At 39.9% G+C, this 19,192-nt stretch overlaps 1 protein-coding gene across 1 annotated transcript in view; it reads left to right on the top strand.

Moving 5' to 3' along the window:
* The first annotated feature begins 276 nt into the window (after window positions 1-276).
* UBN2 (ubinuclein 2) overlaps window positions 277-19,192 on the top strand; it is a 54,420-nt gene continuing 35,504 nt past the window's right edge. The window contains exons 1-3 of the mRNA XM_062013752.1: window positions 277-738; window positions 5,310-5,402; window positions 11,383-11,484. Of these exons, the coding sequence (XP_061869736.1) occupies window positions 277-738; window positions 5,310-5,402; window positions 11,383-11,484 (657 nt within the window). The remainder of the gene's footprint in view (window positions 739-5,309; window positions 5,403-11,382; window positions 11,485-19,192) is intronic.

The raw sequence follows: 19,192 nt of genomic DNA, 5'->3' as shown, positions 1-19,192 counted from the left end.
CAACAGCGACGCGGGGCGGCGCGCCGGCGTCGGCGTCCGCCGTGCGCTTGCGCGGCCTGCGGGCCTGCTTCTATTTATGTGGGGGGGAGCCAAGATGGCGGGGGTGGAGGCGGCGAGGAGAACGTAGGGGGCAGCTCCGACCGGGCGGCGGAGGGGGGAGGGGAGAGGGAGGAGGAGGAGCCGGTGGGAGGGAGCGCGGAGAGCGGTGTCACCGGACGCGCGAGGCGGGGGCCGGCGAGCGGCGGGCGGGGGGCGGGGGGGGGGGGACGGCGGAGGATGGCGGAGCCGCGCCGGGTGCCGTTCATTAGCCTGTCACCCGTGAGGCGCCGCGAGGGCGAGAGCCCGGCGCTGGAGCGCGAGCCCGGGGCCCGCGAGCCGGAGCCGCCGCCGGCGGGCCGCGAGGCGCCGCTGTTGGCGCCGCCGGAGCCGCCGCACGAGCTTTCCCGGCCGGAGCCGCCGCCGCCCCGCGAGAGCGCCGCCCGCCTGGAGCCGTCCCGCGAGACCGGCCGGCCCGAGCAGCAGCCGCAGCGGGAGCCCCCCCGGCCCGAGCCGCCGCCGCTGCCGCCGCCGCAGCTACCGCCGCCGCCGCGCCAGGGCAGCCGGCAGGAGCCGCCGCCGCCGCAGGAGGCGCTCCCGCTCCGCCAGACGGTCCGCCTGGAGGTGGTGCTGAAGGACCCCACCGAGGAGGGCTGCGTGGAGTTCAGCTACCCGGAGCTGCTACTGTGCGGGGACTCGCGGGTACGGGACCTCCCCTTTCCCTTTCCCCCTCCCTTCGCCGCCGCGCTTCCTCCCCTTCCTCCTCCTCCTCCTCCTGCCGGCCGGCAGCTGCCCGCGGCCCCTGCCTCGCTGATAGCGTTAGCGGCCGCCCCGTGCTGCTCGGGGGTGGTCTCGGCCCGGCGGGGCGGCGCCCTGGAGGGAAGTCCGGCGGCTTTGCCGCCGTTCCGGACTACTCTTGGTGCTGAGACTGTGCCTGTGCCCGTGGGGGCAAGGGGAGGCTTCGCGCTTGTCCCTGAGCTGGCCGAGCGCTCCCAGGTGGCTCTTCTGGGAGCTCCTGGCGTTTGCTGCGGGCAGGAGCAGAGAAGCTCCGGTGTCTTGTGCCGGGCTGAGCCCCAGCTCTCCTCCCCTTGCCTGTCCGGGGAGCAGTAGTGTTGCATCCTCCCTGCCTGGGAGCCTTTTCCGGCAGCTGAAGCGAACTGTTACCATGCCGGTCTGATTGTCTGTGGGCTGTGGGCAGGTAAACGAAAGAATTATTAGCCCGACTCAGCAACAAGCCTTGAGAAGTAGTAAAGTGAAAATTAGCAGACTTAGAAATAAGTTTCTGCAGTCTTAGGGGGGCAGGGGTGAATGAGAGTTAACGTTGTCGAAACTATAATCTCAACTGTAACTGCTAACAGCTTCATTCAAGAAAAAAAGGTGCTTTTTCTCTTCCTTCCTACCAGAAAATATTTGGTGCTTGAATCGCTTTGGTTTTTCAGGAGAAAAGCTTGTGCAGACACCGTGAAGAAGCAAGCAGTATTAGCAAATCAACAGGACCCAGGATTCAAGTAGGAAGGAGAGACATGTGTCCTTAAGCTGGACATGCTTAAGCCCACTCATTTAGTGGGTAGAGGATGTCAGTGAAGTTGCACTTGATTTAAATAGTTGTGAGTCCTCTAAATTCTGGTATGAGGATAGTTTTAGAGAAAGTTTACATCTTGTTGCAAAAGGCAGGGAGCAAGGACTGCTGCTGAGAAGGGCTTGATAGCTCTGGTGATTAAAGCAAACCTCAGATACCAGTACTGATACTGCCCTTGGGGGTTTTACATCTGATATGAACTAGAGAATGGTTAAAACTTTTGCTTTACAAACCAAAGTGTTTCTAGGTGCTGGTGAAGCAGTAACTATGCTTAGCAGCCTGCTTGCTTTTTGTTCTTGAGAAGAAGGAGTGTGCACATGGGGTTGTGTTCAAATGTGGAAGACAGAAAAATCAGTGACACTGATTTTACTCCCTCTGAGATCTTCTGATGCGAGTTAAAAGGTGCCTTCTGTTCAGCTTGTCCTACAGCTGTTGTGAGCAAACAGTGCCAGTTATGACACCCCTACGTTGGTGCAGCATAAGTGTGCTGCTCTGAAGTGTCATCTTTCCAAGCAGTTCCTGTATGAAGGTGCAAATTGTGTTAGTCTTTAGAAGTGGTTCAGTCTGTGAAGGTTGACTTTTCCCGTTGGCAGCTCCCAGTTCTGTAACTGCCCTTTTTTTATGTCAATTGACAATATGTTTGTCACATAACTGAGGGAAAACGGCTTTTTTATGCAGTTCGGATTCAAATTCCGTGTCTTCTGGGAGGAAAGCACTGATTTAGGAACTTTTTGTTAGAATTAGGATATTGCTTTTAAACTAAAAGTAGTGACAGAAGTGCTTTATAATAAATTATCTGCTTTCCATCTGTGTAGAGTCCAAATTGAAATGAATGGATCATAGTGGCCTGCCTGTTGCTGGATCATGTGGAACAATCAGCTGATTGTCATAAATACAGTGATCCATATAAAACAGTGTCATAAACTGTGATCCTTTTAAAGTGATTCTGGACTTCTAATCTTGTTTAAAAACTGGTGGCTACTGGGCCTCTCAGTTTAACATCTTGCTTGCTATATGGTAGAAGCTGGAAAAGCTGCTCTCATATAGTAGAGAGGATTTAAACTATTGTATTAATCATCATGAAAAGAGAAGGGAAGCACATTTGACCTAGCAATAAAATTAGTGTATGCTGGTTCCTCCATAGTTAAAGCCAATACATGCGGAGAATGTGTTCTGAACAGTGCAGGAGGCTTAAGGTGACAGAAGTATGTCGTTTGCCCTGGTGTGTAACCAGTTCAAAGTCCTAAAATAGAAAAGAATTGTGGAAAGAAAAATGATCCTGTCTGTGGAGTAGAATAGCCATGGTGATTTATACCAGTTGATGCAGCAGAAAAAAATACCTTGTTAAAATGAAGCTTTGACCAAAAAATGCCTGCCCTTGACTACTTGTCTGCAGAATCTGAGATTTGCTTTTTCCAAGAAGGTAGCAACTAGTCAGTCGTTAATGCTGTGGCTTTAAGTGAAGTTTTAGATTTTCTTGTTTCAGTAATGACTCAGTTTAAAGTGAACAGTTGGTAAAAACTTATCTATGCCAACCTTTTTTTTTTTCAGGGTGAAGATTCGCTAGGTTTTCTGAAAGCTGTTGTTGGCTTGTTATCCCTTAAGTTGTTCATCTTCCTTAAAACTATCCCCATTGAAGTTTAACAAAATTAAGAGCTTGTCTGTCTTTCTCCTAGTTTTGCTTGAAACTGTAGCAACAAAGAAAGGTTCTCCAGAGGCAGGCTGTTCTGGGAAGGACTGGTGCACAGGAATAACTACAAACATTTAATTGGTCTTTTGATGAAACAATTGAGAATCCTAAAACTTATTTAACAGGATAAGTGCAGCTTGTGGGGTTTTTAGTTCCAAATTTGTATTCCTAGCCTGAATCAGAAGCTGGTGGAAATGTTTATGTTAGAAACTTGTGATGTCCTTGTCCTGCTTTTTTGCCTTGATAAAAGAGAACATCCTTTGAGGGTTGTCGGTAGAGCTAATCTCAATAGGAATTTCTTATGTGAAGTTTTTGAACGAGATTAGTAAGTTAGTGTGGCTGAAGAGTTTATTTGCCTCTTAAAAACTGGCGGAAGTGAAAGTGTGCTCCCTTTTCTGTTGGTGCAACTGAAGCTTGATGCATGAAACGTAACTCAAAGCGGGTGAACTAGAAGCCCAAGTTGGCTTCTGTCAAGCAGGCTGTAAAGGTGATAAAGTAGTAATGTCTTTAAGTTCCTGCAAATTCTTCAGAATTTGCCTTCCATCAGAGCCCTCCGAAACTGTCAAAACTAAAACTTGCTTGAATTTGAGACTCCAGTAGTGCTTAAGTAATGGAAGTGACAGCTTAGAGAGCGTGGTAGGGAGAAGCAAGTTAACACTGAAGTACTAAATTTTATTTGACCACTGACTTCAACCTTGTTTCCTTTCACAACTAAAAAAAAATGCCTAGAAGATGTGGAATGGGTTTCTCCAGCTAAAGGTAGAGAAAACAATGTTGCAAGTATTGAGTGGTATTTTACATGGTGTCTGGGGGAAATACAAATGTAACTTAAACTCCTGTTTTCAGGACTAACTGTAACCTCTAATTTTTTTCTCAAAGCACTCAGGTTAGAAAGTGTAAGATAATTATACAGTGTTTGCAGTTTTGCTCAACTTACCTTCCTGGTTACCTTGGTCTTGATACTGTTGTTTGTCATTAGTTGGTCATCATTTAGTCAATATATTGGCTGTTCGTACTGTGAAGGAAGGGTCTGGTTTTCCTAAACTTAAGCTTTTTGTTCTGTCTTAGTCTAGAATAAATCTTCATCTACTCACTGAATGGTCTATGTGCAGTTGCTGTCCATAAAGTTCTATAAAAGGGAGCCCCATTCCACCATATTTTAGCATCCTAGTACCTTTCCCTTCCAACAATTACTGTGCTTTATGTGAACTCTAATTTGAAGAAATCAATCTTGTTTTGGTTTTTTTACGTACCTTATTAAAACCACCCCCAAAAGCACTATATATGCTGTGTGTACCCTTGGTTATTCTTCATTGACTTCGTGTCATTGAAAACCTTTCTCAAAAAACCTGACTTGGGGGAGTAGGGAGTACTTCCTGCTTAGTTGTACAGCTGGCATATTAAATCCCTGTTGTCCTAGCAGCTGCCATAGGGGCAATCTTGTAGAACTCGTGCTATGATTACTGAAGTTATCTGATGAAAAAAATAACAGTATTAAGAGTTGAAGGCGCTACATTAGTTATGACTGTAACTTACTGCGTTTTTCAGGCTTCTGGCTGCTTCCCTTCTGATTGTTGTACCAGGTACATCTTTCTATATTGTATCTAGAAGGATCACAGTACAAATAAGAGGTATCAGTGGGAGCAGAAGTGAAAAGCAGATGTATTCAGAGAGTTCTTTCTCTTTGAACCTCAAATGGCCGTAGTTCCCTCTTACGTTTACGCTTTCAGTTGAGGTTGTAGTGGAATGCTTGGGAAAATGTAAATTGGAGTCTGTCTCTTAACTTTTCTGTTTGTGTTCTCATTAGAAGAAAATTACCTGAGTGATAATTGAACGGGTCAAACTAATTTTCAGGGAATAAAGAAAACATTTGGACTCATTGTAAATTCTGATGCCTTAGTCATCAGAGCATTGTTTAGTGGCATTTAATAGTTTTTTGTTATGAAATAGGTTTTATTATGTGTCTTATGAAAAAATAATTCTTAATAATTCTGTGTTTTTCAGAAGAAATCAGTTCACTCAGAAGATCCATTTAATGATGAACAACGTGAGCGGCACGAAGTAGAAATGCTGGCCAAGAAGTTCGAGGCAAAATACGTGAGTTGCTGTACCTGTATTAAAAAATACAGATATTTAGTAGTGATAACTTACAACGCTGAGGAGATGTTCATGTTAATTTTTTTTAATGTTTTCCTGACTAGAGTTGCTAATGTAGTGTCAAAGGACTTCTGTACATTTTGGAGCTGGCTGTCTCATGTGTCATTTTAGCAGCTTGAGACTGCCACAAGCTTATTAGACAAGTCTGCTAAATAGCCTTGTCTATAGGATGTTATAGCTTGTGAAGCTATTTTTGGAAAAGCTTCCTATATAAATACAAGTGAGTAGTAGATGCAGGTTGATATTCGCGCTAAGTACTGTGACAGGGGAAAGGATTTTTATGTAATGCTGTTGTGCAGTATTGAACAGCTCTTCTGTTTGGGCTTAAATACTGATGAATCTTGATGAATTTCTGACTAGTTTGGAATGCTTCCATAGGAAGTTATTGTTGAATAAGTAGTCACTGCTTGATGAGTTCCTTCTAGCTGCCAGCTGTCTAAAGATACTCCACTGACTCCTGAAAGTGTAGCATGAATGACTTGAACAACACTAGGTAGTAACATAGAGGCTTGCACTCGTAAACAAAAGTAGAAATCAGAAAATGTTGGCTAAAACCACACCCAAACAGGTCTTTAAGAATTCATATGGGTAGGGTTTGGTGATTAATTCTGAGCTGGCAATCAAAACTCATCATCATGCTTAGGCATGTTGGTCTTCTGGATTACTAATAGAGCACCTCAATAATAAAGAAAGGAAACGAGCAGTCATTTGTATCTTCTGCTATTAATATACACTTTGAAATCTTTCTTGTCTGATTTACTTGATTTTTTTTTTTTTTTTCTGGCAAAGGCAAATTTCTTTGAGTGCCCAGTCTATACATGCTGTAGAAGTAATTATTGTTCAGGGTGTGTTAGCTTTTATTTCTAATAACAGAAACCCTTAAACTAACAAGAACGATTTTCCCTCTTTGGAGGGATTGAGATAACCCAATATACCCAGTGAATTGCAAAGGCAGTCCTAGAACACTGTTTGCTTTTTGTTTGAATGATAAATTATTTTTTGAACACGAGGAAAAGGTTTCCACTGTGTTTTTCTAGAAGACTCATTTCTGTAACACAAGTTAAGGATTTTATAATGTCCTGAAACAAGATGCTTAGCTACAAGCAGATGAATGTCAGTATAAAGCATTCTGAGCAATATATGAAGGAGGGAGTGGTAGAGGGAGCAGTCTAATACATCAAAGCTGAACACGTGCATTTATGGACAAAACATGGTGTTATTAGACTTACGAAAACTTGAGTTCAGTGTTCAGTTGTCGATAAAAGTGACAAATAGATACTTCTAACTACTAGAAAACGTAACAAAAAGTATCATTTTACAGCAGTCTAAATTAATGATGCACTTGTACTTTAGTTACTATTGTGCTTCTGATTTCTTGTCTTTCTCATTCTCTGCCATATCTTGTTCCCCTCAGCCTCACAAAATTCCTGGAAAGGAAAATGTCTTCTATACAAAGAACAACCTACTAGGTTAGGGCCACTAAGGATGGAGTGTGACAAGGCATTAATAGTTCTTGTGTTGGGTCCTTTCTGTCTTCCGATATGAGAAGCATCAGTCTCTACTTACCATCCATGCTCAGAGAAATTGCATCTCTGTATGCTGACCCAGTACAGTTGCTTGTGTTCTGACAGCATCCAGTTGTCTCCTGATTCTTGTGGTGAGACATTTGCTCCTTAGCTGAAATTAGCACAGGGATCCCGTGAAGTAGATACACAACCCAATGATTACTTTACACTAAAGTTCTGTTAAAGAAGAGAATGGGTAAGACATAAATGGGTAGTTTTTTTTCAGATCTGCAAGTTACTATATGCGCCTTAAACTAATTAGGTATTACTTGTCTAAATCCTTTTAAAATAGATTCAGATAATCTTTTTAATAATAGCATGTGTGGCAGTATTTCTGAAAAATGTGGTTCATGAAGAGCAGTCTTCCTTGAAGACTTTACATCTTTTCAAATAAATTCCTGTACTGATATCAAATCAGTACAAGAGTCAGGGCAAGATATATCCAATACTTGCAGAAAAAAAGCCTACAAATAAATGTTTTTGTAAAACAGTAGTCATAAAGTGAATGTACCATTTGTTTTGTTGATGATTCAGAAATTTTTTTTGCAATTGCTACACACTTTAGACACCAGCATAAAAATCCATTCCAAATGGTTCCCATTTGCGTTCTTTAGATTATTGTTATTCTCTAAACAGAATGAAAAATTGTGTTGTAAAATCATATTGAATCTCAGACACTATTGCACATAATGTAGGAATTTTTATGGGATCAAAACGGGAGTTCATCTACTGAATGATGGCATAGTCCTCTAATATTAGTGGAATCTCATAGCAGAAAGTATAACAGAGTAAGTGTGCATTGATATTGCTTCATTCTGCCTGACTAGCAGTTTGTGGCTTAGTTTCTCCCAGAGCCAAAGGCTGCATGTTTAGCCTTCATATATACAGCTTTCTGCCAGAAATTTGCCAGATGACTTTGAGTTCACTGGATTTCACTTTGTCTTCCATGGCACCGAGTACCATAATGACCGTTGTATGGAAACATACTTTGTGTTAAAGCCGGATGAGTTGGTGCTCTGTAGTTTCTGTATTGTAAGAAACAGTGATATATTTCCTGTTCTTCCGTGTTCTGCATGTGATTGTAATGCTGTCATCTCAATTCAGTCCTTTTGTAAACCCTGGCTCAAATGTCTTAACATTCTGTTTTTGTATGGAAGCGATGTTGCTTTACCTTTAAACATCCTTGTCGGCTTACTGTTCCCTTTTTTGTTCCAATTTCTTTTTTTAAATGAAAGGATATTAATGGTAGTATGCCCTGATTTATCAGTAATATCATGATGACTTCTGGTTTAGTTCTCTGTTCCCTTTATTTGTAAGTCCCAATTATTTTTTTTGACCGTTCTTCATCATTGAGAAAATGTCATAGGGCTTTGTGTAACAACTCCAGTGCTTCCTGAGCAGCTTAACAAAAGTGTGAGCACACTGTGTATTTTTTCATGTTTGGGTTGTACTAGTTTTGTGTGGATTACCTTGCTTTTGCTGAAACTGAATTCAATTGATGATTAATCCAATGAAGTTCAGGGCAACTATGAAGTCTTCCCGTGTTTTGTTTTGTTTTTTTTTCCCCAAGTTACCTTTTCTCAATTTATTATCCTCACTAATTTTTGTCATCTAATCCCCTAACTGTTAGCCCTGTCTGTTTTCTAAAGATATATGAATACACATTGCATGGTGACTTCACTGATTACTTTCTTTGCAAAGATGAAATGTTTATTCCTGACCTTTCTTTCCTAGAAACCAGACATTAATTTGAGTGAGCCTTCCCTCAGATCACCTGGTAGTTTCTTGTCTTTGAACCTTTTTGAAAGCATTTGAAGTAACACTTCCTTCTACTAGAATTCTTTCTTGCTCTGTAATGTATTTTCTTGTACCTGCTGGTTCTATTCTTTCTAACTTCTATTAACCAGCCTGATGTAGAGATCAGATTTACTAGTTTACAGATTCTGCTATGGCTCTTGGAAAGTTCTTAAAAAATTGGCATTATGTACCACCTTTTCATCCTGTTGGGCAAAGGTTGTTCACACCTTGGGTTACGTGCCACAGTTAATCTGTTGAACTCTTATTTGAGTTTTCTGAATACTTTCATAGGTACTATTTGCAGATTCAGGAATTAGACATCTCAGTTTAATATCCTGATGGCTTTTGTTCTGTGATGAGAAGATTGGAAGAGCTCTTTCCAGGAAAGGTGAAAAGCTTCAGCAGAAAAACTTTGAACTATAGCAAACACTGATGCAGATAATCCCTTCAGTTCATCTGCTGTGGTCTTACGTTAATGTCTTGATTGTACAGACTTTCTGATCTAGGTGGACCTGCTTTGGCAGGAGGGGTTGCACTAGATGATTGCTTAAGGTCTCTTCCAACCCCTGCCATTCTATGATACTTAAACATAACTGGGTAGAATGAGGCCTGAAGGAAATTCTCTAACTATACATACAGTGGTTTGGATATTTTCATAGATCTGAATACAGGACACTATTTTAATCTTGCTTTTATTAATTGGGCTATTATGAGACTTCTTTTTTGCTATTAACTTTGGTCCATATCTGCACTATGTTTTTATGAGTAACAGGCAGTCAGAATGTACTGAGAATTTTTAAGAACATTTTTAGAGCCTGTACACTGAAATCATAGAATAACTATTGCTGCAAAAGGATCTGGGTCTCGGAAACAAGGATGTTGATGGTTACTCAGACTTAGTGAGAGATGTGGTACATTGCACATTAGTAACATCAGTAGAGTTTATGTAGCAGTCCTCTGACAGCCTGCTGGCATCTCAGTTACAACTGTGAGAATTATGCAAGTTTTTGCACTGGAGCTTTAAGAGAATCATAGAATCGTAGGATAGTAGGGGTTGGAAGGGACCTTTAGAGATGATACAGAATTCTTAAGTGCTACCTTTGTTTCCAATTTTTTTTCCCCTCATTGAAGCCCTTTTTAAAAAAGACAATAAGGGACTGCATATTTTCAGAATATGCAGTCATTCAGTTGTTCTGTCAGGTGAACAACTGTAGGAGATGGTGGGACTGAGAAAAGGAGTTAGGAATACTTTGCGTGGAAACCCGAGGCTTGGCATGTTGTTTGGAATCCTGACTTAAAAACCAAAACTCACTTTTGAGGTTTTTCTCCTAGGACTATTGTATTTGTATAATTAAACTGAGAGTTTCCTATTTGCTTGTAAGAGCTTTACTAAATTTGAATTCTTGCAAAATATTGTTAGAATGGAGGTGTTTAGATGCTTACACTTCTCATAGAAGAGGAAGGATGAAACCTTTGAACTATGCATACTTACAGTAACAAGTGGGTTGTGATACTTGGACGTCACAACTGAAAAGACTCATGTTTATTCTAAACAAGCTTAGAACTGTAGAGTACAAGCAGAGAACTTCAGGAGCAAGGCTTCCTGAATGCATGGAAGAACATTGGATACCATTTTAGTGAAGATTTGTGGACAATTTATCTTCTAAGCCTTGGATATTGACAGTTTTGACAACATGTGGGACTCTGAAAACTAGACCTGATAGTCTATGCAGATTGCCATTGTACAGTGAAGTTTAGATTCCCTGAGTGTTTAAGCTGGGTGTCAGTTTTGTTTGACTTAGTGAAACTTTTCACATGAGAAAAATACTTACAGGTTAAAACGAAGTTTACAGTTTCCTGTGGGTAAGTGAGCCCACAGCCTGTGATGCAGCTGCTGTCTCTAAGTTACTCAAGTAACCACTTAATGTCCAGTCCTATCAACTGAGATGATAGCTCTTGCATTTCAAAGGGTTTTATCTTAATATGTTTTTTCTTCAGTTATGTCATATGAATCCTGTAACCTCTTGAAAACTCATAGATACAATATCTGCAGTTACCATATCAATATTTTTCTCTTTTGACTTAGGCTTCAGTTTTCTGTAGAGAAGCAGCCCATCTTGTGTGGGGAAACACTTTACTGAATACTAGGCTATCAATATTTTCCTTTGTAATGAGACTGTAACACACTGAAAAACTTAATGCTTTCTAAATTATCCTTGACCTTCAATCACCAACAGTCCTAGCACCATCTTTTAAAGACACAGGAAAATGAAACAGCTCTAAATAGGAAATGTTAGAAAGATCTGTCATGCAGAAACAAGTGACTACTGAATACTTTCCAGGGATAGTTCTGGTGGGGCAACAGTAAAGCATGTTTGCCAGAACTCAGTCCTGTGTGAGGGTTTTTTAGACATCTAGATCATCTTCCAAAGAAGCATCCAAGAAAGCAAAACTTCTGATGTCTTCAATGACCATCCCTCCAAAATCTTACGTTTTGTAGACTTCAGTACATTGCTTCCCTGTTTCCCAAATGACATAACAGTTTGCTTTGTTTTCAGGGTGGAAAGCCCCACAAACATCGGAAGGATCGCCTGCAGGATCTAATTGATATAGGTTATGGTTATGATGAAACGGACCCTTTCATTGATAATTCTGAAGCGGTAAGTAAGCCTCATCAAAGCAGCAAAAAGAAGACAATGCTTGTTTTGGGGTGTTTTTTATAAGAAAGGTAAGGGAAAGTGCCTGTCTTTAACTCTTATGGATCCAAAGAACATGCTACTTTGGGAATCCAGTGAATTATTGTATCTGTAGTGTCATTCAGATATCATTATGCACCACAAGATTTAAGAAAGCTATAGCTGTGTTGTAATTTTCCATCTTCAGAAATTAAGTTCTTCTTACTTGTGCCCTTCATTTACAGTAGGCTCAAATTACACTGGCTCTGTTTAGTTTCTTGTACAAGCTGTCTAGATTATTTGTAGATTATTTGGTTTAGATTTCCTGCAGTAGATCAGGAAGCTATTCTGCCCTTAAAACCCAATAAGAAGAGGATGGTTACTCTAAACATACACCAAATAGATCTGAAAAAGGATGAGATAAAAAAGCTTGGTTAAACAGCAGGATAATACAGCTTGCTTTGTCTGAATTTTTTTCAGAAATGAATGTACATTTCAAAAGAAAAAGGTTTTAGTTAGGTGCTGGCAATATTGGGGATATCAGGTGGTTTATAAGAAGGAATTTGAAGATACCTTAGATGTGATACATAAAATCATGAAATTGAGAAAGAAATTTGGAAGACAGAATGGATCATACAAAAGCTTGGAGACCTTCTATAATTCTCCTTTATTAGATGTCAGGAAGAATTAGGAAGTAGGTGTACTGTTCATTCAAGTAAAAAGCAACAAAAAAACCTGACAAAGCCGCCTGACACTTTAGCCAGACTTCAGTTTCCTCCACTGCTGAGTGACACTGGACAATGCAGCAATGATCTGCTGCTCTGAAGAGAAGGGAGCTTAAAGTCTTTAGTAGGAGCGGAAGGATATGAAAAGGAGTTGTGAGAGAAGACTAAGGAAAGCACAGAAATGAAGCACATTTCTTAGCATACAGTGTGTTAAGCCTCATTTGAATGTGGTAGTAGATCTGGGAAATTATTAAAACTTTCTAAAGTGAACACTGAGCGGTGAGGTTTCTAGATGTTGTAATGAATGTTGCTCTTGAGAACTGTGTGAGGTGTGCACAGAAGGCATGCTGCAGAACTGATAGCTCTTGAGCAAAAGAAGTTCAGTTGCTAACCACAGTGAGCTCATCTGTATGTATTGTTGGTTTCTGAAGTAGATCTGAAGGCACGTGAATGAGTTGTTTGAGAAGTGAGTTTGCTGTAGACACTTATTGTAGCTTGTGTTAATTTGTCCTGTTTCTTGAACTTGCCAATATTAAATGGTCCTATCATTATTCTCATCTTCTGGTTGTGCTTGCTGGAACAAGTTATATCTTGTTCTTCCTGGATTTATTGTCAGCTATCACAGATCTGATATGTGGTGCAGAAAACTTTTGAGTACTCATAGTACAGGTCTCTTATCAAATACCTACATGAGTCTGTCAGGGTTGAGCACTCGCTGGTGTGATAGTACTCCTCATGCTGTGCCTCCTTCCAGTGCTGTTCTTGTTACCAGCAGCAGATCTGTTAATTTGCAGGAGCATTCACTTCTGATATCTCTTGCCAGACTCCTTGCAAGAACATACAAAGGGCAATTGTTAGAGGACCAGATGGTTGCATCATGTGGTAGCTGTGGAAGCTACTGGGGAGAATGGTGTATTTTCTAAAGATTGTTCTCCTGAACAAATCATTATGCCTTGTGTCTGCATTACAAATACTGACTAGTGAGAGACCATCTCTGTTTTGCTTTTTTTCCAATTTCTGTATAGAAAAGACAAAAAAAAAAAAGAAACCTTCGTGTCTGGCTTGCTCATCTTCTCTGTGGCCAACTATTAAATCACTATGTACCCTGAGAAATGTCAGAGGCAGGCCCAGCCTGGACTCACTTCCTTTTGGAAGATACACTTTATTACACATAAAAAGCTATAATATCCTGGCCACAAACATTTGAAAAATAAGCATGAGTGTGTCTTGAATTGCTCCAGGATTGGCATCCTGTTGTCTCCCTCTGTATCTCAGAAAAAAAATAATTGGAAGCTTCCTTGGAATTGTAGTCTGTTTTCTTGTCGCAGTTGTGAAAGAAACACTGAGCTCTTGGGTACCGAAACAGATTTATTACATAGCTTTAGAGATGTTTCCTTTCTAAAAACAGAAGGTTGAGGTAACACTATCAAATCAAGAAACCAAACCAGTAAAACTCTTAAGCCTGTTTTTAGCAAGCATTGTAATTGAGTTAAATTATGTGTCTTCGGATCCACTTCCAATTAAGCAATTTTTTTAGATGTAACATGCATATATAACAAATAGTATATGCAACAAGAGAATTTGGTTTCTCCAAGGGTACAGGAAGATAATTGTTCTGCTTGTTTTCTTGAGGGTAAGGATCAGAGTCAAGTGGAGGGAGTCTGCTAATGGCATGGTTGTCAGATAATGCATTTTAATAGAGTTGGAGTACAGACAGGTACAGGACATGCTTTTCTGGAGGAAAGTTCTTGGAAAAAGTGCTGATAGAAGAGAGTTTCTAAGCAGAAAGACTTCTCCTCTAAGGGCACTGGGCCCTGATGAAGTAGGGTAAATTTGGTCAGCTTGGTAGGCTAGATTGCCACCGTTTACCTTCTGTGAAAATGAAAACTCTGCATGGAATTCTTAATTTGCTTTCATTGTTTACTCTGGAAAAAGTCAGTACTTCCCTACAGCGTAGTAAAGACCTCGGCAAAATAGCTACATTAAGACTATCAAAGTCCTTGTGACTACTGAACACAGAAAAGTAAGGGCTGCTGAGGAGCAATTCAGTGGACTCGGACATGAAGCCAACTAAACTAAAATACTAGAAAAAATATCTTGGGTGCATATTACCGTCAGTGACACAGTCAATTCTTCTTTCCATCTTCTTCCAGACTTGTCTGCTCTTACAGGAATAAGTATATAGTTAGAGATTGCTGTATGCTTTGGATGTATCTGCTATATATACCATTCAGTTTTCTACCTTGCTGTCCTCCTTGGAAAACTTTAAGCTGGTTCTGTTTGGAAGAAATCACTTTTCCTCTTTGAATGCAATTGCAGGCAAGTGAGAAATCCATGCTTCAGTCTATACACTGGATATTTTGGGGCTGAGCACTTAGTCAGCAGGTTATGAGCTATTCATTCCAGAAAAACATGTAAATCAAGACCATCTTACTGTTTTTTTTCTAACTGCTATGTATTGGTTAGTCTGATGGCCAGTCCTAATATTTGCTTATCTTAATGGACCTCGGTGGTAGTAATAAACAAAATGTTCATAACCTGAAAAGAAAGCCAACCCTCTTCAGTGTTTCCACTACTTTGATGTTAAAAACAGGTTTTGCTATAAACTGCCCAGATCTACATTCTTCTTGGAATGGTATTCCTGTAGATTTTTTGCTTCTCCTCTGTTTTTCATGCATTCACACATATGTATGCACGTGCATATCTAGCCTGGTTTGGCTGGATTACTTGCTCTTATAATGCCTTCTGAATGTTTGGTTGGTTGGAATACCTTCCTGACAATGTAAGCTTTATATAGGTAGAGATTCCAGGGGAATACAGTGCTTTCTGTGCTTTCTGTTATGTAATATAGAACAGGGATTTGAAGTAATACGTGGTGCTTAGTGAAAAAGGATGCAATTTTCTCTTACTCAGAGGTAATAAAACTTGCACATTCGAAACAACACCAACTAGCACCTTCCCCCATGTTAGACAGATGACCACAGAGGAAGAATCATCCACCTAGAAATCTGTGAGCAGTGCAAGCTGTCTTTTGAAGCAATGATACTGAATAGCCCCACTGACAGGAACTGAAACAAAACGTGAATGCCAGGAGCAATGAGAAGCACGCAGTTCAGTACTTTAGATGCCCAGGACAGATGTCAATATTTAACCCAGTCCACTGTATTCCTGGTTCCACAGCAGCCTTCTCAACAGTGGTGTAGGAGTCGTGTGTTGCTGAATAGAGAAAACTAGCCTACCAATGGCTTCTCATAGTTGGAAAGCTTTTTCAAAACAAATGCTTCAACTTAAAGGAAAAGCTTATTTTCCTTTAGCTTATTTTCTTCTAGCTTATTTTCCTCCTGCCTTGAGAGCTCAGACCATCTTAAAAGACCTTTCAAGGACTGTATGTTGATTTTAGTAATTCTGAGCATATTGGCAAAAGAGCAACTGTTTTTCTGTCTGGGTTCCCTAGAATACTTTCCATTATTTAAGGTCCTTGGCTTTGCGAAAACTGTCATAATATACAGTTTTCACATGTTATCAAGATAAATTTGGACTAATTAATCTAGTAATCACCAGGCTTATAAAAGATATGAAAAGCTTAATAACCTCTTCTCTTCCACCCTGACTTCCCCTTGAGTTCCTGCTGTTGTAGTCTGAAACTTGAAGCTGATAGATTGCAAGTAAGAGTCTTGCTCAAGATTCTTGAGTATCTGAGATGCGTTTCCCCAGTCAGAATGGTATCTGTTTGGCGAATGGCAGCGTTCAATGTGCTCATGGTAATTTTTACCTCTTTTGGGGGATACTGGATAGATGTGGATTTAGACCACCTTGATGATACTCTCTCATCCTTCCCACTCAGGGGAGTTTGGTTTGTGCATAACTATGGAGTGCAGTGTTGTTGCTTCAGAAAGATTAATATATCTTCAGAAACAAAACAACCCAGAAAAAACCTGTCAACCTCAATGTTAGAGGCATGTACAGAAAGATGCTACGTAGGGTTATTAAACATACTTTCATGTTGGATTGAGAGAGAAATTTAACATTGCGACATTTTTCATATGGAAAAAGCTGTCTCTGTGGGCCTCTATCACAAAACTCATCCACGCTGAGTACGTGAGGGTGCATTAAAGCTGTTCTCTAGATATTATCTTACCAGGCTATGGATTAGTGTGTTTAAATTACCGGTTTGTCTTCCTTGTTCATTGTCTTGGAAGTTCTGTGATCGGGGAGTAGTGCTCACTTGGATGAGTGTACCATGTCACCTTTAATAAAACATGTCTTACGTGCTTCCCAGGTGTCTTCATGGTATATCTGCCGAGTGGCACCTGACATGTCATATGCATTTGAGTGAATACAAGGGCAAATTTCAATTAGGACATTCTTTCTTTGCTTTTTATCCCTTGTCACTCCAAGGTAAATAAAGGTGTGAAGTGGAGTACCAAACAAATAAAGCAGATACTGTTCTGCTTAATGTAGAACAGACGTGTTTAAACTATATACCCAGCAGTCCTCTAGTACAAGAACCATTAAGGCTAGAGGGGTAAAAGTAGTTGAATTTGTGGAACAAGTCTGGTGTTTAAAGCAACAGTAATATTCTCTTGCCCCTTCCACAAAATGCCATACCCTTTTTAAAGGAAGAAATAAATAATTTATTAAGTAATTTTTAATCCCGTGTTCAGGTAGCTTAGGATTGCTCTTGTATTTAATGACCTCAGTGGAACAATTGGGAAACTGATAACTCAGCATCTGCATAAGTACTTTAAAAAAAGAAAACGATACACTTTTGTTTGGCCTTTATGTTGCTATTGTTTAAATTTGCATACATCAAGAGTTTAGGAATAAAAGTAAGAATGAATATTATTAGTTTATTAAGAAAAAAAGTATTGCTAAGAAATTATTAAGAAGTAATGTGTAGCAAATTCTTGCTCTTTGCTGAATTTAACTTTTTCAAAGAGCACAAAATCACTTTTCAAAGTAATCTGAGCTCCTAGAGGAGTAGATCATGGCCTAGAATCAACTATTCATAAGTAGATGAGTTTATTTAAGCAGCACAAGGAACTTAAGTCTTTTTCACAAAGATATATAAACAATATAGTTATTAATATACTCTAAAGGACGGGTTATAACATGCTAAAATAATGGGTCTTTGATAAAAGCATTTGTCTTCCATGTCATGTATGTAAGTCTGCTCCTCATGTTAAATGAATGGAAAAGGAAAGTGTAACTTCTTTCCACAAAATCTTCTAGTAATTCTGTAACATGAACTGTAGAGAGGTGAAGTAATACATTACATATGTATTTGTAATTGAAACACTGAGCTCTGACCCACAATGAAAATATAGTTCAGTCTCTGAAAGAGTTGAACAGGTATGGATGGTCACATTTTATAACTTAAATGGAAATATTTTCAAGGTAATAAGAATGACATCTTGTTGCACTGAAGGTCACTTAAGCTAATAACCTCATTTTGGTGATTGATAGAAGGGTATTAAATGTATGGGTTATGGTGAGAACAAACAAGCCTATAGCTACAGATACTTCTCTCAAGGCACTCTGTTAGGCTGATGGCTTACAATATCCTGCTACTAAACTAGGATTCTCTTAAGAGACTGTCCTATCTTAGTCTAGACCCTGAGCCAGGTATTATCTTTATTTAATGGTCTGTTAAGTTTTTTTCTGTCACATTGCCAACTGTCCTTTGCCCCAAGGTTACAAAACTAAAGCAACTTGCCCCTGGATTTTGGAAAAAGAACCTCCTTTACCATTGGGAAGCACTTTCTGCTTGCTTTTTGATGTTGTCTTGGATTAGAAAACCTTAACCTTGTTCAGTATTTCATTTGTATAGTCTATTATGCCATTTTTTTTGGAAAGAGAATTCTGGGTTTTTGTTTGAAAACTTATCCTTAAAAGGATAGCAAAGCTAGAGAGCGTGTTTCAGTTCTGTGTGTCTTTGAGAAGCATAGAGATTGATCAGCTGTGTTTGAGGTATCTTGGAAGCATGTAGTGAACTGTATGGATATTCAGTCCATTTGACTGAAGCAACTATATTTGATAGAACTGCAGTAGCGTGACTTCATTCAGTGGACTAATGGTGATAAAAAATAAACAGCGTCTCCCCTCCAGCTGATTAGAGCCATCTCAAAAATAAACTGAACAAGAAACAAAAATGATCCTGGCTTTCTATCTAAATATACCAAATTCAGACAAATAATTTACAGGCTACATTTCTTAAAACATTTGAACATGTTTGTAGCAAATCCCATTCTCAGGACTTAACAGAGAAGAGTTTAAAAGTCTTTTTGCGTGTTTACCTTTATAATATAGGTTGTTCTTTGGAAGGGAGCTGAATGAGGAGGATCATGGTCAAAATACCTGAACATGAATAGACTATATTAATACAAGATACCGCTGTGTACTGTGGGTCTGGTTTTCAGAACTAAATTATCCATAAAATTTCAGTATTCTTCTTGGGACAATAATCAAGTTGAAACTGGTTAACTTATTTAAAAAAACCCCAAACCCTCTCAACATTATCTTTCACAGCTAAACAGTTAATTAGGTTAATGGCACTAGAAGCACAGTCATATAGCTCAAGGATAGTAGTTAAAAGTAACTTATGTACTGGTCTGAGTTTACATGATCTGACAATATATTGGTCTTTTTTTTATCTGCAGAATGTTTCTATAATCTTATGTGAGACAAATCCATGTTCACAGCAGTCAGTCATAATGAAGTCCTGTCTGTTTGTAGATCTCAGCATTTTAACTCTCAGTCTTGGAAGGTAGAAAGAAAAGTGCAGAACACTGAAGTGGCCTTAAACTGCTTTCCTTAATAGGAGCAGTTCCATGAACAGAAGCAGCTAGTACAAAGCAACAGTCTTGAAACTACTTCATCAGAAGATTTAGAAGTTGCAAAAGCCATGTTCCCTTTAACTGGGTGCCCTTTAAAATGAGGTTTAATCTAACTGTTGACAATATCTTATG

This window comes from Colius striatus, chromosome 1, assembly GCF_028858725.1.
Source record: "Colius striatus isolate bColStr4 chromosome 1, bColStr4.1.hap1, whole genome shotgun sequence".
Lineage (NCBI taxonomy): Eukaryota > Metazoa > Chordata > Aves > Coliiformes > Coliidae > Colius > Colius striatus.
This window is presented reverse-complemented; position numbering and strand designations above follow the sequence as displayed.